At 38.1% G+C, this 22,923-nt stretch overlaps 1 protein-coding gene across 1 annotated transcript in view; it reads left to right on the forward strand.

Moving 5' to 3' along the window:
* The first annotated feature begins 741 nt into the window (after positions 1 to 741).
* The window catches only part of LOC140232626 (uncharacterized), a 53,281-nt gene continuing 31,099 nt past the window's right edge, over positions 742 to 22,923 (forward strand). Inside the window, exons 1-13 of the mRNA XM_072312727.1 lie at positions 742 to 1,227; positions 2,265 to 2,326; positions 3,138 to 3,373; positions 5,395 to 5,544; positions 8,326 to 8,475; positions 12,582 to 12,797; positions 15,558 to 15,678; positions 16,947 to 17,432; positions 17,927 to 18,116; positions 18,716 to 18,815; positions 19,852 to 19,986; positions 20,528 to 20,580; positions 21,826 to 21,840. Of these exons, the coding sequence (XP_072168828.1) occupies positions 797 to 1,227; positions 2,265 to 2,326; positions 3,138 to 3,373; positions 5,395 to 5,544; positions 8,326 to 8,475; positions 12,582 to 12,797; positions 15,558 to 15,678; positions 16,947 to 17,432; positions 17,927 to 18,116; positions 18,716 to 18,815; positions 19,852 to 19,986; positions 20,528 to 20,580; positions 21,826 to 21,840 (2,345 nt within the window). The 5' untranslated portion in view covers positions 742 to 796. The remainder of the gene's footprint in view (positions 1,228 to 2,264; positions 2,327 to 3,137; positions 3,374 to 5,394; positions 5,545 to 8,325; positions 8,476 to 12,581; positions 12,798 to 15,557; positions 15,679 to 16,946; positions 17,433 to 17,926; positions 18,117 to 18,715; positions 18,816 to 19,851; positions 19,987 to 20,527; positions 20,581 to 21,825; positions 21,841 to 22,923) is intronic.

The following is a 22,923-nucleotide window of genomic DNA, read 5'->3' on the forward strand; positions in this document are numbered from 1 at the left end:
TCCTCTTTTTTGTGTGTTATTATTATTTGAGGGTGGATGGGGAGATGGATGTGTTATCAAGATGTTACCATCTCAAACATTGATAACACTGCCAAACATCAACCAACTAATACTTCGTGTAGTGTAGTACCACTACCAGTACTGTACTACAGTACAATAGAGCTATAGCAGGGAGGGAAAAGGTGACTACTGATACACTGTAGCAATCCTTGTTCTTATCACTGTTCCAATTCTTCTACTCAGCTTTAGAACTATCTAGTATGTAACTCCTCTGATGACACAGGAAGAAATTACCTAAGATACTAAGCTGGTAGCCAACACTACAAGATGAATACGGCACAAATATGCCTTTCACTCAGAGTATTCTACACAAGAGTATGACATTGATATTGTTATTTGATACCTTGCAAATTGACAGGTTGTTCTCCCATCCCCATTCTTGGTACAGGAGTTAGTAAGGAAATCAAATGTTAATTTACCATGCTTTCAAGAATAGATTATGAAGTCTACCAGCAGAATGACTACATGTACACATCATATCTGAATGAACTTTCCATCTGTCCACTCATTTTCTACCATTACCTCTGACTGTCACAAAAGCAAATGGTGACACTGCCAGTGTTATTTGGTGGACATGTATGACAAAGGAAAGTGGTGAGAATATGAATCAAGTAGATAAGCTCTCAGCATGCTGTTCTGCTACATCCTTGCCGTCTTCTCATCTTTTTACAGGATAAACTTTATGTTTTGATGCTGTCATTGTCTGCGTGAGCACCGTCAAACTTTGGGTGAAGTGATGGCTTTGGAGCAGGTGCATTACTTGGCCTTGCTAGAGTCAGCTAGAAGTATCAGGGAGGAGATTGTGTCTTTGGAAGCCATCAGAACAATATTGCTGAAAGTAGAACAGAGAGCAGCAGAAGATCCAGAGGAGGAATGGCTGTCAATTGCATCAAGTAACCTAGGTGACGAGATCCTTGACAACCCATTTCCTAGGTCTACCCCAGAGGGTCTTTTCCTGAGGCAAACAGAGCTCAATCATTTCATCTGCTACGTGTTTAGAAGGCGCTATGGCTGGTCAGAGGCAGCAGCGAGTAACCCTCACGAACAATGTCCACAAGACCTCAGTAACAATCGGGAGGAAGGGATTACTTTGCCCATACCCCATGGGGAGAATCAAGTGGTGCACAAAAATAGACTGAATGAGATTCTGGATGAGATGGTGAAGTGGTAAGCACCACATAGTCTCTTTTTTTTAACCTTTTCCCCCATGTATTCCTCTGTTCTCCCCCCTCTTTTGTCTTTTGTTTTCTGTGTCTCTTCATCTCTTTCGTAGTATGCCTCCTTGCCCTGAGGGTGCCGGAGGTATTACAGTGTAGATGTACATTTTTTTTACTAGCTTATTAGTGTATCTGTCTGTGTGTACGGCCCAGATTTTTGCAAAATTTAAAGTTTAACACTGTTCCACATTCAAGTTGACTTTTCATATTGTATAATCAAAGAGAGTACAGTGGACTCCCGTTATAACAAAGTCCTCGGGAACAGCAGTTTTCTTTCATTATATTGAAATTTTGTTATTTTTATAACCAAACAAATAAACAATAAAAATAGAGTGGATAATGTTACAGCCTGAATTTTTACTACGTTGTAACCGGAATTTTGTTATAATGGTGTTAGTTTTAACAGGAGTGCGCTGTAGTGTGAATTCATTGAAACAGGATATTAGATGATAAAATAATGGAATTTTAAATTTTCTTGTCTGCACAAATTAGGGCTATTCTCACAAATCACCCTGGATTGAGGTACACCCATAAGAATGTCATTGTCTCATAATTGACCTGCACACAAATCTTTACTCAGTTTTCTGTCTAAAAAGGAGTTTTCAATGTATGAATTACCATATTCTATATGCCATCAACACTCTTGCTGATGGGAAAGCCCTCATAGTAGGAATTGTAGATGTTAGCACAATGCGTGCCAGCAAAAATAGTTTATGGATATGTACATTGTATCTACAATATGCAGAAGATTAACCTATCAGTTTGCTTTGCTAGGAGAAATGCAAAATGTTCATGGAGACCCTGTAAGCCTATTTGGGAAGTTTATCAGCTAGAAGCACAAGAGCAATGATACAGTTAGTACAAAGTCTGTGGAGTTTAAATAACCCCTATAGTACTTGTTCTAACATCACAGACTGTTTATTGTGTCATACATTGTATGTGAATTAAACTGTCACTGTTTCCATATCTTGTTCATTACTGTTGCAGGTACTTGTCACAACCAATAACCAAGCCTCTTCTGAAGAGTCTGAGTTATACTATAGGACAAGGTGAGGTTTCAAAATTTGTTAAGCTGCACATGTACATACAGTTTTCAAAGTACCTACCAAGACCACTAAAATGGCCCCGACGTAGTGGGGTAGAATTAACCTACAATGTATTTACTGTAAAAGTGGATATTTTCGCGTGACTAATTTTTCGCGCTTGGCCGGGTCGGAAGAGTTTCGCGTGTTTATAATTCCGCGGAATCAAGACATCACGCACAGGCACATATGGCAAGCAAAAATATTCGCGTGCTTTTATTTTCGCGCTAGTTTCTTTTTGCGCAAAATGCGCGAAAATTTGAACACCGCGAAAATTTCCACTTTTACAGTATCTTGTACAGAAGGGGACTAAACTTTATTTTACATTTTCTGTTTGTCAAGATTGGTTAAAGAATTGAATTTGTGATACAATTTATGTCTTGAATATACAATAGAAATCAATACATGCAGAAGTATACAAAATACAACAACACCACTTTGCACATATACACAATAGACTGTAGGGTATATACACTGTATCGTACATTGTAGGCAAGATTGCCATCACCTGACAAAGATATTTAATAGCAGTCAGGGTGTTTATTGCTTCTCGTGTCTGATATACAATATATGGATTTGCTCAGATTCATCTTTGGTCAATATTTTCTAAATGTGTCCATTGTTGCTCAGCTTCCACTGAATTATTGTTAATTTTGGTTCACTGTAGCACAGATCTCTTTAATGAGATGCCATCCATGTGGGTAAACTGCAGGCATATGAGCTACAGTGTATAATAGCAAGATTCAATGAGATTGCCTATCTGTCTTTTACCCAACAGCTGCTGACAAACCTGTGGTTCGAAACCAGACAGTGATCCATAGCATGGACTGGCTGAAGATCAATAAGGCACACTGCAACATTCACTCCAATTATGATGACATTGTGTCAGTAGTCTTGGCAGGACTGACTGACATTTGGTCTGCCATTCGTAAGGCGACTGTATCCCGTCTCCCTGGCATTCTAGCCAGCTTTACCATAAAAGAAGCCGAGGACTTTTTCGGAGCATTGGCAAAGGCAAGAATCCTAAGTCTATGTTATGAATTTTTATCTCAGTGTTCAAATATTCTTATCTAGTTTGCCCTTGATATGCCCACTCGTAAAAGTGTCATTGATAAAACAACAGAAGAGATTGATGATTCTTGTAATGGAGTGGAACAGAACATATCTGTCCACAGAAGGAAATGTTTTGACATCCCTCTTTGCTCCCCTCACTGATGTCTTTGATCTTTTAACTGAGTGAATCATATTTTAGCTGTGCATTTGCACAGAGGAATCAAAGGTAAAGAAGGTCCACATGGGCCTTTCCTGTAGAGACATTTGGGGGCTTGCTTTGTAGGGGTAACTGTCCTGACATCAGAACAGAGAAGAAATGGGATACAGGAGATGGACTCAAGGCTGTAATGTATGGTATGATGGACTCAGTCTAGCCAAGTACAATGTATGGTTGATATCGGAACAAATCTAGCAAAGCATTGCTGAGGGCATTAGAGAAGTAAGGGCGCGGTCACACTGCCCAAGAACGCATAAATCACACAAGAAATTTGGTTGTGCGTGCTTGTCTGTCGAGAATTTTCGCTGATTTACGTGATGAAAATCACTGATGAATTGCGCAAGAACTATGGAAAGATCACGCAAAAATCACTCACAAACCACGCACTTTCAGCGCATGGGCACGCAAAGGCACCAAACAAGGCAAATACGTGGTTGTGCGCGACGACTGAGGTCCACCGAAAACCACGCATAATCTGCACATTATCACTACTGAACTAAGTATGGATCGAGCATGATTCGCGCATGAATGTGATAGCGGCAACATTTTCGTGAACGATCACATACTCTACGCATATTTTGCGCATTGTTCGCGTAAGAACTACGCAAACTGCGCAAAAATTACGTAAAACAGTGCAATACTGTGTAAACTTTTACACGAAGCCGAGTTTTAAGCTGCTCACAACTTGGAATCGCGTAAAGCACCGATCTGGCGCACATCGGCGGACAACTACGAAGGTTCCATGTCAAACAAACTCATGAAATGCGCAAATCGTGCATGTATCGCGTAAGGCTCGCATTTCTTACGTGATTCATGCGTTTACGCAACTTTTGGGCAGTGTGACCGGGCCTTCAGAGATACTGGTATACTACACTGTAGTGGTCAAAGAAATTGAGTGAAAGGACGGCAAGCACTGTGCATCCAAAGGTGCATCTTTTATCCAGTAATGTGCATAGAGCTCATTGCAGAACACTGGTGGGATGAAGAGATATTATTTGCATGGAAACATCAATCTGAGGTTTCCGTGAAGAGCGGCATCACAGCAAGAAATTGGAAAAGTCAGGGTTATGAAGAGTGCAATTTACATATCGCCTTGTCTTGTCCTCATGTCACAGTTTTCCTTGCAAAGCAATGTTATACCTGGAGCAAAATTATGTTTGGAAGATGCATAATAAAGCCCTGGAGACATCAGTCGATTAACAAATTCAAACTGTAAACATGTAGTTGTAGATACACACCACCAATAAAGCAGTTAGTAGTGGATTGAGGTTGCTGCTTAATACCAGTACCTTGACTGAGGATCAGGCTGTTCTTGGTTGTCAGTGTAACTTCTGCCAACCTATCTTTTCTGTATCTTAGCTGTATCCCAGTATCATCGATCAATAGGTTGAATCTCATCTTTTTGAAAAACATGTCAAAAATAATTGATGGCTAATGGTAGACACATTGTATATCTTTTGAATATCCTTGTCCAAATGTAAGTGGAAAAGTTGATTTCACTGATGATAGGGATTCTTGAGATAGAAATACAATATTTAAAGTGTAGCTAGTAGACTGAATTATTGCACTGATTTGTGGTTTCCTTTTTCTTGATCACAAAATGCATAAATATATGTACATATGAGACACAGCCTGGTGCTCCCATCGTTTTGCATCATACTTCCTATTTGTAAGGTTTTTTTTTTTCTTTTTTCAAAGTGTATGTTTGATTGTGAGAAACGATATGCACAGAAATATAACTTGTGTTTCTATCAATTGATGGCAGATCTGTCAAAGCAGTGATAGCAGCTGGCAGTCAGTAGAGGGTGCATTAATGGCTATAAACTCCCTGCTGAGAAGATTCCAATGGATTGGTCGCCTGCCTGTGGAACCATTCTCACGTGGCTCTGTCGAAGAGACAAGATACTTTGTCAAGGTGAGGATCACTATCAAGATCAGTTTTCTTCATACCACTACCAAACTTTCCCTGTTTGCCATTCATAACAGTTGTTACACACTTTTGGCTAGAATGCAAGAATAATGGTCCCATCTTTCCTGGGGTGGGGGATAGGAGACAAGCTTTTCTCCTGCTTCAGCTGGGGGCATGATTAAGCTGTTAACCCCAATATGCAAGATGTTGATGTACATGAAGCTCTCATTGTTAAGTTGAAGAGTTCAAAGAAAATACCCACTCTTGCATACAATTTGCTGAACTCCAAACAAGTTCCCAACAAGAGTTATGAATATTGGGATATCAAGGTTTTAGTACCAGTCAATTTGGACTGGGAAAAATTACACGTTACAAATTTTACATGCACTATTGATACTAAACTACGCTCGTTTTATTTTAAAATTTTTCATAAAACAATAGCCCTAAACAAATTTTTGTATAAGATTAAGAGAAGAGATTCTCCAAACTGTTCTTTTTGTAACAAATTTGAAGAGACAATAATTCATTTATTTTGCGAATGTGAAAAGGTCACTCCAATTTGGGAACTTTTACGAGGTATATTAGTGCAAAAGTATGATTCTGATTTTAATTTTACTAATTTCAATAAGTTGTTTGGTGTATTATCTGACAAATTTGTAACGTATTTAATCTTAGTGGTAAAATATTTCACATTTATTTGTAAATTCAAAAACAACATTCCAAATATAAATGCATTTAAATCATTTGTTCAAAAACAGAAAGAGATAAAATACCATTTGGCTAAGAAAAGGAATAGGCTCCCCATTCATTTTAAAAAATGGAGATTTGATTTTTAATACATGTAGATAAACTCTATTGGTGGTCAGTGTACCTATCAAGATTCATACTGCCAGTGACAGTACCTTGATACATGTACTACCTCTCTAATAGTGCATTTAAAGTGTATTTCATGCAGTGTATGTCATGTTCTTAAATTATATGAGTTTAAACAATTATTTGTTATATTAAGTCACCATGGAAATTAGTTACCCTGGTGTCTCCATAGGTTAAGAGTTGTTATGTGTATGATTATTCCAAATGTTTCTCTTTTCTTTTTTCAATTGTTGCCAATTGTGTGTAAATAATGTGATTCTGATTTGATTAAAACATATAATTAAACAAAAAAATTAAAAAAAGATAAAAAAAAAGAAAGAAGAAGCTGTGTCTGGTCTTGGCCGGCGTAAATCACTGCCCATGAAACCCTATATTATATGGGCATCACCATTGTCATATCAACCAAGGCTTGACATTAGTTGTCGACTGGGACTACCAGAAATAGATATTGGGCCGCCACTTTTGCAGAAATGATATGTTCTGGTGATCCAATTAGGTCACCAAAAATTTATGAGTGTGTTCCTTGTTTTTATGTGTCTTTCTCATCCATGATAAAAGAGGAGAATTACTCACTGCTTAGTGAGTGACAACTGCACATATTTGAGCTAACTCAACCAGGGTTGCCAGATTGCAGCTAATCTACCAGGCCAATTCGGTCTATATTATATTATATTTGGGTCATGGGGCAAAGATCCAGGGTCAAAGGTCAGGTTAAAATGCTAGTTGGCTGTGCATGCCGCCTCCATAAATCTATCTAAGGTTTCGTTTCTAAAATTTTAGGTGTGTGAGTAGTAAATACATGTACATGTCTCCAAAATCTGCAGTACTTGTAGTGTACTGTATACGCCATATATTTCGCGAGTCTAAATTTTCGCGAATCAGGAATTCCCGATGATTTCGCGAGTGGTTAAATTCGCGATCGTGGAGTCCTGTACTGAACGGAGAAATGTACATGTGTATGTCACATTCACATCGGGATCAGAGTCGATATTTTCGCGTGTCTTTGATTTCGCGAATAGCACCCGATTCGCGAAATTCATGAAAATAAAAACCTCGCAAAATATTCGCTGTATACAGTATAATACATGTATAACAATAAGTTTATTTATGTCATTGCTGTGAACCAGATACTTGTCTGGAATGAATCTAAACATAATCTGCAGTGCTTTGTGATGGCAGACCAGCACATCTTCAGTTTGACAGATCTGTCCACTTTATTACCTAGTTCTTTAGAATAATTACTGTCAGTAAAAACCGTAAGCTCACATTGCAGTTGTGGGCATGCTGTTGCAGTGTGAATGCAATACAGAAGAGAAAGACACCTTTGTGTAACATTCGTGCATATACACTTTATGCCAAAATTCACATGTGATGAGGGAATGTCAGAAGTCCACCTTGCAAGCGAGGCCTTAGTATAGTACCCTGTTATTATAAAGAAATTAGAATTCTACACTCCTTACATATCCGTTGAATTTTTGTATCAATCATACATGTACTTTGATTTCACATAGCCCCATGTTGTTGCATTACTCCTCAGAGTACAGTGTAGACAGGTTTAGGGATTTGCTGTTGCTATTTGTGCTGGATTTTGTTTTGTTTTGAGGTTGCATGTACATGAATGTCATCTGTGGAATAGACTAGGACGTCGACAATATTCCAGTTTGCAGAAACAGTGAAAATGCACCGGTATACATTACTAATTCCACCACGTATGGACTGCATGAACTTTGTGATGATGTAAATTTTGCATCGGTGCCCCTGAAAGTGATATTATCCTCTCTGATATCCATGGTTATCGTTTGTTTGTTGATTGGTTTTGGTTTTTTGTTTTGTTTTTCAAGAAGTTATATTTAACTTCTATATAGAGTCTATAGGTCATATCTTTATACTTAGCTTTTTGTGTTGTTTTGACAGTTTGGCAATGAGGAGCTGAGTAACCTGCCATTGTTCATCACAAGCCAGATGCATTCTATTGTCTACCCACTACTGGCTCATCCACAGCTTAGTGTGAGGGAGTGCGCCATCAAAGGGTTTACATCATTTCTGTCCCGTTGTGAATTTCAGGTGAGACCACATCTTTAGAGCTTCTTCTGTTCTGTGCCATAAAAATCTTGTTAGTAGGGATAGGTGTCATATTATGTATTTGTTCACTGTGTCTGTGTGTACCTATTCAGAGAATGAATTAATTCTAAAATCTGTTTTGATATTGTAGCAATGTCAGGGAGAAAATCTTCAGATTTGTCTTTTCATGTTTGTGAATCAGAAATATTCAGACAAAAGAATCCTTGATCAAAACCGATGAAATTGCTACCTCAAAATTGTCATTCAGTGTCAAACTCTTCATGTAGTTGAACTTGTCCTGTCATACCATGAAATCAAAGTTTACAAAACAGTAATTGCCTTTAGTTTTCCAAACTCGGTGTCAGTACATAGTCAGTAGTAGTCGCGGTCACACTTGCAAAATATGATGAAGTTTAAGATCCAGATCTTTAAGATGGTGATCTTTAACCCTATTCTAACTGGGCTATTTGAGACCAAGTTTTTACTGGGGGGGGGGGGGGGGGGGGGTGTCAATTTGACCCCCCCCCCCCCCCCCCCCCTTCAGATCTCGGCCGCCGATTGCGCGATCGCCGCAAAATTTTGCCTAAACATAGAGCCGGATGTCAACTAAATTTTGATTTTCTATTTTTAGTAAATTAATTATGCAAATTTACGCATGAAATAATATTTTTACCTATAACTCCATTAAAATGACTGAATGATTGCTAAATTTTTGTGTAAGAGTTCCTCAAGACACATTGAACAATTTTCTTGTAAAAAAAGTAGCACAATCAAAATCAGTTTCTTTTGTTTATTATTGTTTTGTTAATTTCTTATGTATTTCGTTGTTTTTTTGACCTTTTGTTTTCTATTGTTTTAGGCCAAAATTTGTTGCAGGCACTTTTTCAAGCTTATTTACATTAAAATTGACTAATTTCAATGGTTAAAAGTTGAAATAATCTAATTTATATCAATTTAACCAAAAAACACAATTTGCATTGGATTTGCAAACGATATCATGAATTTGAACCATTTTCGGGTTGACATGCATCCGCAAAAGATTACGTAACTTCAGAACGGTGTACCCGGACATCGCAAATTTGGTCTCAAAATATGTGGGAGACTTCAAAGAAAAAAGTCCTGAAATGACGCGGCAAAATCTTTGCGCGTTGCGGAATCGCGGCACAAAATGTCGAGGGGGGGTCAAATTGACCCCCCTCCCCCCAGTTAGAATAGGGTTAAGATGATGATCTTTAAGATCTCAATCTTTTGCCGTTGTGACCGCAAACTTCCCATGAAACTTCTCGCAAAACTTCCCACATAAACTAGGAATATTTCCCCCATTCCCACCAAACTTCTTGATCTTTTGTCAGTGTGAATGCTAGAAACTGAAACTTCACAAAGTTTGTCACGTGACCAGTTCACCATCTGTTTGTGGGCTGTGCCTCTGAAGCACATGGTCATTGTGATAAACAGGAGTGTATTGTTACATCAAGTTACCAGCTGGCAGACAGCATACTCTTTCTTCTATCTTGCTTTGCACGCGCACTAGTGACCCAAACTCATCAATCCAAATATCAAGAAGTTTGGCTCCCAGTGTAACTGGACGACAAAAGATCATGAATACTTCGCTTTTTTTTTTTTGCCAGTGTGGCAGTGGCTATTGACAAGACTTTTTCGGGTAATATTTGCTTTCAATCAACTTTCTTATTTGTGTGACAAGCCCAAAAAGGTAAAGAAAGAGGAGGGAAAAAAGGAAAAGAGTCTTTCCTATGCATGAAGTTTACTTGTGAGTGTCAATATCACCAAGCAATTGGCCGGCCATCAAATCAAAGTTCACCTCAATTTATCAGCATCTTAATTTCTAGCAGTGTAAAAAAAAAGAAGACAAATTATATTTGTGATTGGAATCCTACATTTATGTCGCTGTTTAATTTTATTCAGAATTGGATATCCATAACAAATACTCTTATAAGGAAATGATGACTTCTTGTGTATCATAAGTCTCAGCTCGTACATCACAAGTGTTTGCATGGGGAACTTCTTTTTGTTATAAATGATTCATATGAAATGTTGGATTTCATGTACACAATAAGACATTATATACAACTGTACTTTATTTTAGATTGGCAGTAAATGTATTGTCATGATATTGGCATATTATGGCTGAAAATAAGGAAAGAACATGGTAAGCATGCAGCGTTTCCAGCTCTTTTTCTAGCGGTAAAAATTCATAGAATTTTGACGCATGTGCAGACCTTGAGCAAAACACACTGAGAATGGCAGGAAATGCATTGCATTAGTAACTTATTATGGGAAATAATCAGGGATACCCAGTGCTGAGAAGACTACTTCAAAGGTTGTGTTATGCTCTACTCAGGAGGCAGTACCACGGGGCAAGAATATTACCTTTAGTGATACTTCTTCCAATGGTAGCTCTTCATTTCTCTATGTTAGAGTGAGATCTCTTCCAATGTCAGTTTTTTTATGCCTCCGCCACGAAGTTGTGCCAGAGGCATTATGTTTTCGGGTTGTCCGTCCTTCTGTTCGTCCGTCCGCCCTTCCGTCCGTCCGTCCGCAATGAATTTTGTGGACAGCGTAACTAAAAAACCTTTTGAGGTATCCTAATAAAACTTGGCATGTATGTGTATTAGGGGGTGAAGTTGTGCCTATCAAATTTTGGGTGCACATGCTCAAGGTCAAAAGGTCAAGGTCAAATGCTTAAAATTTTGCTATTTTCCCCCATATCTATGCAATGCCTGAAGATATTTTCGTGAAACTTAGTGTATGCATGTATTACCCAATTGAAATTCTCTGGTTAAAGTTTGGGGTCATGAGGTCAAAGGTCAAAAGGTCAAGTAAAAATGTTAAAATTTCACTTTTTTCTCCGTATCTTGGAAATCGTTCAAGGTATCTTCATTGAACATAGTATATATGCATGTACTGACTGGCAGTGATTTTCTAGGCAATTTATGGTTCATGGGGTCAAAGGTCAGAGGTCAAAGGTCAAGGGCAACACTTCAAAATTTTACTATTTCCCTCATATTTATGCAATGCCAGCAGGATTTTTTTTTAAACTTGGTGTATGCATGTATAACCCAATAAAGATGCTCTGGGAAGTTGTTTTATTTTTTTTTTGTTTTTTTTTTGCCAAAAAAGGTCAAAGGTCAAAAGGTCAAAGATCAAGTGAAAGTGCTGAACTTACTTCTTCCTCCATATCTCGGAAGTGGCTCAAGTTATCTTGAAACTTAGTACTTATTTATGCATGTTCTGCCTGACAGTGATTCTCTTATGAATTTTAGGGTCAAAGGCCAGATGAAAATGGTAACAATTTACTATTCAATACAGAAATTGCACTTTTTCTCCATACCTTGAAAATTACTCAATGCATAAACTTATGAAAGGGTCAAAGTCCTTCAATCCCCAAATACATGCTCTCCTATTCATCCAATTAAATCTAGGTCAAGGAAGGTGAACATTCAACACATTTGTGACAAACATGTCATTTTGATGTTTTGCCAATTTTGTGAAAATGTAATCACACATTGTCCACATGTACTATAGACCTATTAGGAGAATCATGCATTATGGCAGAGGCATACCAGTCGCCATAGCGACATTTCTAGTTTGTTTTGTTTTATCACACCTCAAAAGCCTAAGGGTATAATTCATCGCAGCATCTCATTGAACAAACATTACTATAATAATCCGTGCAGACCTACATCTAGCAGCTGCTGTTACATGGGACATTGACAGCGTATAAGAGCAGTACTAACATTTTTTTTTCCCCCATTTTGGTAAGCACAGCCATAACCAGGTACAGGTTTTCTTTCTTATGAACAGCATCCTCAGCACGATGACTTCCTTGTCCACTGAGCTGAGGAGGAATCAACTTCTCTACTTCCTCAACTCAAGTTCCCTCACACATGAATTAATAATATCTCTGTTCATGTGTACAACATCTTGTCTGCTTTAACCAGAGTCAGCTCAAACTGACTTTCAAGCAGCTGTGATTGAAGTTATCCCACCATAAGATTTACCAGTCTGAGATCCATGTACTAGAAACTCCAAAAAAATATATGTATATTCTTATTTAAATTACTATTGTCTAATTCAATTGTACATCGTAGGAAGCACTTGCATCTTTCTCCACGGCCATCTCCCGACTGGGGCAGGAGTCCTCTATCCTGTCAAGAGAAGCAACATCCAGCCCAATACCAAAGAAAACACCGAGTGTGGGGCAATCTGTACCTTTACCACACTATGCTGTGCTGAGCAAGGATTTCAAGTTTCTGAATGCCTATGAAGCAGAAGGACTCCTGGGAGTTTGCCTTTATCTTATTAAGGTCAGTAGATGTTGACTGGGAATGAGGGAATGTTGCTGATGTTTATGTTGACAGTTTTGATAGTGTCTGTAGGAAAACTTTTAGGTTTCATGTAGTAATTAAAAAGAACCTGTCACCTGCTTAAAGTTAGAATTTGGAGACAGGTAGTTTTTGGGCCTGAAAAATCAACAACTATACAAAATTGTATATATTTCTAGCTGTGACCAAAGGAAACCATCTGTCATGACAATGTTCTCTTGCGCTTTGACAAATTCTCTGTCTGCAGTACCTACAGTGTAGATGATGTGGTTTTGAAGATGATGCGGTTTTGATTCAGATGCAACCAACATAACTAGGGCTTTTGACTTTTCTGTACCATTGTCACAGAAGACATTAGCATACAGACTAGGTTATACAGAGAGATATACAGAGAGATATAGAATGCAGGGAGCTATTGCTGCAAACTGTAAAGAAATAGTATCACTCAGTAACAAGTATATTGCTCAGTTGCGAAATGATGCCCTCATTTTTTGCCCTCACACTGTGCATGTACAGAATTTTAGGTAGTTTTAATGTAAGTTAGAAAATGAGAAAATGTGTGTCAAAAATTGTAGCTACAAAAATTGGTCAGATGTATCACACTAATGGATTTCAAATATGTAGTGGAGGCATGTGATGTAGTGAATAGATGTAGATTCATGATGGCTTGAGGAAATGATATTTGGTTTATGCAAGTTTATTTTATGCAAAAGAAAACAAAAAAGTGGGGGTTTTTTTATGCCTCCGCCAACGAAGTGGCCGGAGGCATTATGTTTTCGGGTCGTCCGTCCATCCGTCCGTCCATCCGTCCATCCGTCCGTACGTCCGTCCGTCCCGTTTTGTTTTTTGTCGATATCTCAAGAACCGTGTGGTGGTTTTGCATCAAACTTGGTATGAGGGTATATCCTTGGGGGATAATACTTTGTGTGGATTTTAGGGTCACAAGGTCAAAGGTCACAGGTTATTTTGTGAAAAAAAAAATTGAAATTTCATGTTTTTCTCCATATCTCGCAAATGGTTCAAGGTATCTTCATGGAACTTAGTATATATGCTTGTACCGATGGGCAGTGATTATCTAGGGAAGTTGGGGGTCATGGGTCAAAGGTCAGGGGTCAAATGTCAAGGTCAACTCCTCAAAATATAACTACTTTCCTTATATTTATGCAATGCCTGAAGGATTTTTTTAAAACTTGATGTATGCATGTATAACCCAATATATATTCTGTGGGAAGTTTCTTGCCAAAAGGTCAAAGGTCAAAAGGTCAAAGGTCAAGTGAAAGTGGTAAATTGCACTTTTTCCTCCATATCTCAAAAGTAACTCAAGGTATTGTCATGAAACTTACATATTTATGCATGTTCTACCTAACAGTGATTCTCTTTGGAACTGTGGGGTCAAAGGTCAAAGGCCAGGTTTCGATAATACTATTTTACCATTTGATACTGAAATTGTACTTTTTCTCAATACCTTGAAAATTACTCAATGCATAAACTTGTGAAAGGGTCAAAAGTCAAGTGAAAATCATCAGTTCCCCCAAATACCTGCACTCTGACGTTTTCATCATTCATCCAATTGAACCTAGTTCTAGGAAAGTGAACATTCAGCACATTTGTGGCAAACCTGTCATTTTGATATTTTGCCAGTTGTGTGAAACTGTCATCACACATTGTCAAGACATTGTACTATAGACCTATTAGGAGAACCATGCATTATGGCAGAGGCATACACCGGTCGCCGTAGCGACATTTCTAGTTTTGTTATCAGGTAGTCTTTTTGATTATTCAGCAATCCATTTGGGCACAATTTTGCTATGAAGAGAATTACTATCAGTCAGACATGCCATATATCTTACACACATCTGGTATTAAGAGTCAATGAAAGGAAGTGTTTTTCTTACATGTGCAGAGCATCATCAAAGCACTTCTGGCCTAAATATAAATTGAGTGCAGCCTCCATGTTGGTGGAATCCTTGTGGTACATGTATCTTAATTTCTCTGTTCCCTGAATAAACTGTCTAGGTGTACCTTGACAAACACAACCAAGTGGCAAATCATCCAATATGAATACAGTATCACATGTTCCACTTGGATGCTAATTTCTGGGCAAGAACACTTGTTCTTGTAAGAGATACTGTATACGCCATATATTTAGCTTGTCTAAATTTTCGCTAATAGGGACTTCACAACAATTTTGTGAGTATTTACTTTGGACCATCATAACATTATACAAATGGTAGTGTAAATGACACATACATCTGTGCTAATTTGTGAGAAAAAAACACTTTTTTCACTTGGTTCTATTTGCCTAAAGTAAGGTGGCAAACACCTCTACTCCTGAATAGTGCTGAAAGGGTGAAAGGTCAATTTACAAGGTATAAGATACTCTGAGAAGGAGAGTCCAGTGGGAATTTAACTTTATGTGCCATGGTGTAGACCCCCTGTGTGCCACATTATTCTAGACTGCAAAGCATGTCACATCCAGTCAATATTCAGAGGAATCCTTCATACTTTGTCAGCAGCGTATTGACAGGCACATATCTTCTGCTCTGCTATGTACAAGTATAAGAAGATTTTTTTTTTCAAATATATATTCAGTTGACATCAGTAAACAAACAAAATTTGGGCTGTGCAGAGTTGATAAATTCTACTCGGCTACTTACAGAAATTGATATTTTTCATTGTTTGGTAATATTAGTGATCTTGCATTGTGTTTTAACAATCAATTTTCTTTTCTTCTGTGAACAGCACATACCTCCTGGCCTCTTGCTTCCCAAGTGGCCCTACTACTTCTCAGTGTTCAGCCTGTATCTCATGCATCCTGCTTCAACTGTGAGACAAGCTACAAGTGAACTATTCAGATATCTTGGTAAGTAATCTGTCAAAGGGTTTCGGGGAAAATGACCACAGTACAATACTCAACACAGTGGATCGTGGTGTAGAATTAGATTTGTGTAATCCAACCCTTTTATTTAAATTCAGTCGGGGAAAAGATCTTCTGCTCTAAGGTTGTACAATCACACTGAAAGTGTTCTTTCAGGTGAAAAAAAAAAAAACACTAAATGCTTCATGATTTCCTCTACCCTACCAAATATATTCCTAGGCATGTGCATTTCACTAGAGTGAATTCCCCAGTGTACAAATCCCTACATAAATGTAATTCCTTGATGTGGGTAGCTGCTCAATGTGGATAGCCACTCAAGGTGGATAGTCACCTGGGGACTGCAGCCTAAGCAAAGCTGGATACTGGCGTTGTGTAGCCGGTTCCTGCAAGTTGGCTGACGTCAATGCCTAGCAGTCCTTCTCAGCATTGAGGGGTATACGAATGTGGCAGCACATACGAATGTGGCAGCACACACGTGGCTGGCTACACATGGTCGGCCAAATCGTGAGTAACCTGCCGGTTTGCAGATGTCTTCCTGCCTTTACAATTGGGTCTCTGATACTAATGTCTGGACTCTATCCATCTCTGGATAGATGTCGGATACTGGGTGTAGTGGATTCAATCCGACGCTGGACAACAGAGCTTCTCAGCCAATTGTCTTTTTTACGAGGTCAGACGAACAATGTCCGTGGGGATGGCATTGTCAGGATGATCAGGCTGTGGATTTGCGCTTCAACCTGTCCTTGGACAACCTCTCATCATCACTGCTCAGATCCAACTGTTTTCTCTCAATTCTACGCTTCTATACAATCGCGCCCCTAAGCTCACATTCCTACATGATATTCAAAATATATTCAAATTCCTCCAAAATATTTATCTCCCTTATCTGCACCCTTTATTGGTGACCAAACAAAATCTACACACACAAACGTTGCATTCACTTTAAATTAATCGGTGTTATGTGGCCATGGTGTTAAGGTACAAATTAAACCAGTTTTTCTATATCTTTTGAAAAGATGTTTGCTGGAGTTAGGGAAAATGAGATATGGTACCCTGCATGAAATGCCCAACAAGTAATTGATCAAGAAAAATAGCTCCTTACATTGACTTTTTGAGGTTTTGAAAATGTACTGAGTGTGTAGAGGAGATAGAACATTTTGAATAGCAAAGCAAGATAAGGATTTCAGTTACATTTTCAAGTGTAAGAGCAGTGGATTGAAGTGTAATGAATTTATATTTTCTCATTTCTGCAGTGGTCAAGGACACAAACAATTCAGCCTTGCTAAAGCTGATTCTTCAAGGTCTGAGTGCCGACTGGGGCATCAGCATAAAATACATGAGTCAACCTGCCCATACTCTTTCCAAGTTTCATCGCCTCTCCATGAATCAAAAGCACTCAACTGCTGCTGCTGGAAGTGAGCACACAGGCAAGAATCAGGATCGCCGCAATAGCACAGACTTGGTAGGCAGGTCTTCTGCTTTCATCGTTCCTCAAAACCCTGGAGATTCACAGACAGGGGCACACCCAGTGGCAGTGCAAGCCTCAAGTCCTTCTGACATACCCCTCAGCTCCAGGGATTCTGAGCCAGCTCCTGGAAGTATGCACGATGGGATGGGGTCATGTGATGAAACAGAAAGGTGGCCGCCTCAAAGTCCTCGTCAAGTGCGATGGAGGCAAATGCCATTTTATGGGCAGAGCAAGGCTGTCAGCATCACCAATGTCAACCAACTTGGAGTTGGTAATGACTAAAAACTTTGAAATATTGATTACCAGTGATTTTAAAATGTACTGATCACATAAGTAACAAGTCAAGAAGAATGCGAAAAAATGTTGCCCTGTTTTTCTTTCTGTGCAGTTGACTTGCAGTGTAAAGTGTACTAGAAGTTAGCAATATATTGTATTTTGTGGATAACAAGAACACCTAAATGCAGTGAATGAAAGAGTATCTTGTTCATTTTAAGATTAAGTTTCTGTATTTCTTAAGGACAGCTCTATCATTCTTTCTTTGTCTAGAATGACTTAGATTAATTGTCTTCAAGTTTAATTCATTATACATTTCCCAAGATTATTTCTTTTTTCAAAGGCATGTTTATACTAGATGCGCTTGTCAGTACTTGAAATCTTGCCATTGCGGAGGACAAACTTTTTTGAAGAATTGCAATAAAACTTGTGCTTTCAACACTTCATACAACTTTTTGTAATATGAAGACAAAATTTGATCCATATTTGCAGAGACTTGTACTGGCAGTGTTGACACAGTTCTAAGTCGTGCATGGGAGTGGCGAGAGGGAAGACTGTTCGCATATGAGCTCATCATCAAGTTCTTAATCGTCAACCACATCCACTACCTGTACCCCTCATTTGCTATGCCACCCCTTAAGTTCAATGGAGCAGCCTCTACAGATGAGTCCATCATTCCGAGGTACAACTAGAGGGCCTGAAGGGATGGGGAGGGGCGCTCATCAAATGCTCCTTTACAGGATTCATCAGCATTCAAGTAGTTGTATCTTTTCATATGCATCCAATATCATACCAGCTAGTTGTTCATGTTTTATAGAGTTATTCATGTCCTCTTTTATGACCATCTGGAATTCTTCCGGTTCCAATTTTGTGCAATTTTCCTCCATTATCCCCTTTCTGTAGAGCTGCAGGGTTGACAGGTATGCAATATCTGTCAAATTTTGACTGCTCTGTTTCTTAATTTTATACAATATGTATTTGGGGAAGGTTTGAGTCAATGTTCCGTTAGATATTAGGTTTAGCTATACCTTTCAATGCATCAGTGCAAATACAAGCACATAGGGACCATATATATTTTAATCATTTCTTCAATGAAATTAGATGTAACCATGAAGGTAATATAAATAAGTTAAGGGGTATTTTTATTCTCATTTGATCTACTTTTAAAATGAGCTTACTCTGACACATGTCCTGATTTCGATGCCAGGTTTCAAAGCAAATTGAATGTGCCTTCATTACAGGAGTTACTAGTTTTGTTATGATACTCTTGATGTTTTTCAGTCATAAAGCCAGCCGAGTGTCACAGGGTAAACCTCCGGTGCAGAAAAGCTTGAGCCATGGTGGGATGTCACTCTGCCAGGCATGGCGAAAGAAATCACCTGTAAGTTTGTTTCCTGCATTCAAAGCTTTTACAGCTGACATCATTTGTGACATCTGAGTGATCACAATAGATATGAAGTATACATATAGATATACAGTAGTCTCCACTTAATTGGGTAGTGTCTGGCAGAGCATTTCTTACCCGATTAAGTGGAGTACCCAATTAATTGGAAAGCATGTTAATAGATTCACAACGCACATACTAATCACACACTTCTTTGCGTATTAGACACACAGTACGGTCTCATCTGAAGTCACACAACAGCCGAAGTCATGCATTGGGAACTGTTTTTCAGTTTGTAATCTGATTAAGTGGTACCCGATTAAGCGGACAGAGCTGTATATGAATTCTGGAATGGAAGTTGTTAAGCCCAGCAAATTATAATATCTAAGTATTACTGATAAAGAACTTCAATCTTTTATTTCATCTCACATTTCTGAAGTCTTTTCATCTGCAGTCTGCTGCATACTTGTGTTGTGTTACAACACAAAAGATGAGGCACTGAATATAGATGTTTTGTTGTGTTTTTTTTTTTGTGAAGAATTTAACTTATATTTAGATGTTGCTGCTGCTTGACTTTCATCATGTTGAAAATATATTGTGCAGTAAATTTAATATTTTCATCTCGTTTATTCGTTATAATTTGAATGGTTTTACCCTTCAGTTATTAAAACACTAATCGCGGGGGCTTGTGGTATGACCATAGTAAAATGGCTATGTTTCAACTGGTTCTAGGGCAATTACCCCCTGGGCAATTATCCCAGACCCTTCCCCTGACCCTTACCCTAATCCTAATCCTGAACCTAATCCTGGCCCTAACCCAAACTCTAACCCTAAACCTAACCCTAACCCTAATCTTTACTGTAACCTTATCACTTTAACCAGTATTTAGCCAGGGGATAATTGTCCTTGGGGGTAGTTGCCCTGATACGGTTCCAACCACTATTATTTTTCTGTTTGGCTGTAAACTCCTTTTTAGTACTAACCTCTTGCTATTTCATGAACTCTGTCTCTCTCCTGTTACTATGTCATACAGAATGAGAATTTATCTCTGGATTCACTGCAGAACCCCTCACTGGAAGAAATTGGGTCTAATTCCCCATCACCATCCTCAGGCTTATCTCCTGTCACCCCTCCAGTCCAGAAGCATGCCAGTGTGCCAAATGATGAGGTAAAACTCTTGATTTTGATATCTGCTTGTCTGCGTCATCCAATTGTAGCAGGCACATATTTTTACATTTCAAAGTTGAATAGAACTTCATAGATTCTCCAAAAAGTGTTACTGCATATTCAGGTATTTTGTTGTTCACAGAAGCTTGTAGAAATAAAAGTTTCCAATTCTGACTGTACTTCATTTACATCCATCTGAAATGAATACACACATTGCATGAATGCAAATTTGATGGATCGACAAATGGATGAATGTTTCAATGGAGGTATTTGTATGTAAATGAATAGATGGATGAATGAATTGGAAAGATATCAATGGATGAATTGATAAATGGATTGGAATGTATGGATGAATTGATGTGCCATGCATAGCAAACTGAAATCATGACTGCGTTAAATTAAAATGCAAGGAGCGAATTAATATATATTCGAAGTAAAAATTTTGTGAATAGGAGGATTCTCATTACACACTGAAGAGTACAGAGATTTAGAGATATTCATTCACCTCTTGTGAATTTTTACAATGTGGCACACATTATCAGGTCTTCACAAGAACTGGGAGTGAAAGAAGAAAAAAGTCCCTGGAAAACAAGAGGTAAGACCTTTTGTCATGTCTTAAGTATTTTTTCTTATTTTTCCCCCATCTAATAGTGAATAGATATTGAACCTGTTTCTTTCAGAATTTGTACTCATTTGTCAAACTATTAAAAATATCTGTCTGAAGATGCCTCTTGCAATTGAAAAAAAGTGTCTAACATGTTGTATGATAGTATACATTCACACTTTCCTGAGAGTCAAACCATTTTTTGTGTGTGTCATGGGCTGTATCTTATATTTCATATATTTCTAACACAAAACTTGATAATAATTTTTCATCTTTATACAGATTGATGACAATCCATTGATACTTGATTCTGATCAATGTCAAATGAAAACTGAATACTAGGGACTAAGATTAGGTATTGCAATTATTTTTGTCTCGCCTTCTGAAAGTGGAGGCTGAACTAAGGTATTCAAATGTTGTCTTTCTATTGTCATTACCTTGTCCTTTCATGGTATGACACAAATGATAAAATTTACATACAAGGCTCTTATGAGACAAACCCTAGTGGGCTTGAACTCTGTCAATTTCAAATGTCATCTTCTGCAGATCTACATGAAGAAGTGCAGACAAGTCTTATTGCATTTAAAAACTTTTAGAAGGAATTTTTTAGAAGAAGTTCATGACAGTGGCATTGATGACCCAGAAGGTAGTATGCTGGGGAGAGACAAATTGTGTGATTGAAATCAATGCTTTTATCTTATGACCAAAAAAAAAAATGTTTTGAATTGGGTTTAATCAATACTTTAAAAGAGTTGTCCGTAGGGATGGGGGCAAACACGTGACATTTTCCATGTATCCTACAAGTTTGTGTGTAGTGCCCTTGAGGAGATAGTTGTAAGGTAGTTAATCATTTACCATCACCTTGGGGAAAGTTGCCTCAAGTTCCAAGTCTATCTTAAAGCTCAGGTAAGTGTACACTACCAGACAAAGAAACAAGCCAAGTGGGCCAAGATTTAACTCTAGTGGGCTTTTATTCTATTAGGTGATTTCTGAACTGTTAGCTAAATAATCCAAATTTCCTTGAAACTGAAACAATGACTGCTTTAGGTGTTGTTACTTCATACTCTAAACTTTAGGGCCTTTCTTACTGGGTGTATGCAAAAAGGAATATGTAAAAGCTTTTTTATGAATGTTAAATTTCAGCATATACAAACTTATAGTAACTTAGCATGTTCAAATTTCTCACTACATTCTCCAACTGTCCCCCTCCTTTTTATTATCTAATTATTTCACCAGGAAAATGTTGCAAAGGTTTGTTTGATCATACAAGTAGCTGGTTATGAGAGAGAGAGAGAGAGAGACAGAGAGAGAGACAGGGCAAGAGGATTGAACTTAAAGTAGGTTCTGTGCAGTGAAATTAATGTTGTCCACCTTTCATAAGATATCTGAAGTGCATTAATGAAACAGCAAGAATTATTCAGTCTTAGAATTAGGCAGTTTCACTAATGCCGCACACATTAACCTTTTTTGTGCTTTCACTGCCATAACACTTTGTTTGTGTATGTGTGTGTGAGTGAGTATGTATTTTTCTGCATAGTAAGCCAGTGTTTTGTTTCACATTGCACATTGGGATGAAAGGGTCAATAGCAGGCACTAATGGTTTCAAATTTGCTGTTACAGGCATCTCTGATGTAAGAATTATTCATGAAATCCTTACGAATGGTGCTTGCCACCTGACAGTTACACAATGTTCATAAAAACCTAACATTTGGCAATATTGACAGAAAAGGTTTGTAAATGCATTCAATTCAAGACAATGAAATAAATACTTCCCCAAGTGTTCTACTGGTCTACTCAAGTCCATTCTTTGTTTGAACATGAATTCCATAAATTGTTATGTTGGGCAAGCTTATGTTATTTGCATGTTATGTTACATTACACGTATGTTAGACCTCCCCCGAAAGTGACAGAATAATCGGCAATTTGATTGTGGTCACTCTCACAGAAGAAGAAGAAGCTTATGCATTATGTCACTCGAAAAGGAGTAAAGTGCCTAACCAACAGAAAAAAAAAGGAAGGTCATTTGTGCCAATGTGCACATGAGCTTTGATTGTTAAGGAATTTGCCACATCAGCCAACTCATAGCACAAGACATCTCATGAATGAGCAACACAAATTATCTGATGTCACTAGTCTATAGGGTTTGCATGACACTACCGGTACATTTATACACTACAGGATGCTTTCAACAATGATGACCCTACTATCATTATCTCAATCATCTGGTCAAAGTTCTAACTACATGGTATGCACGCAAAAAACCCACAGAAATTCACCGCCCAAAGTGACTGCACAAGTATTCCAATAACTGTTTAACATGCAAATAGCCGTAGA

Source organism: Diadema setosum, chromosome 9, assembly GCF_964275005.1.
Source record: "Diadema setosum chromosome 9, eeDiaSeto1, whole genome shotgun sequence".
Taxonomy (NCBI): domain Eukaryota; kingdom Metazoa; phylum Echinodermata; class Echinoidea; order Diadematoida; family Diadematidae; genus Diadema; species Diadema setosum.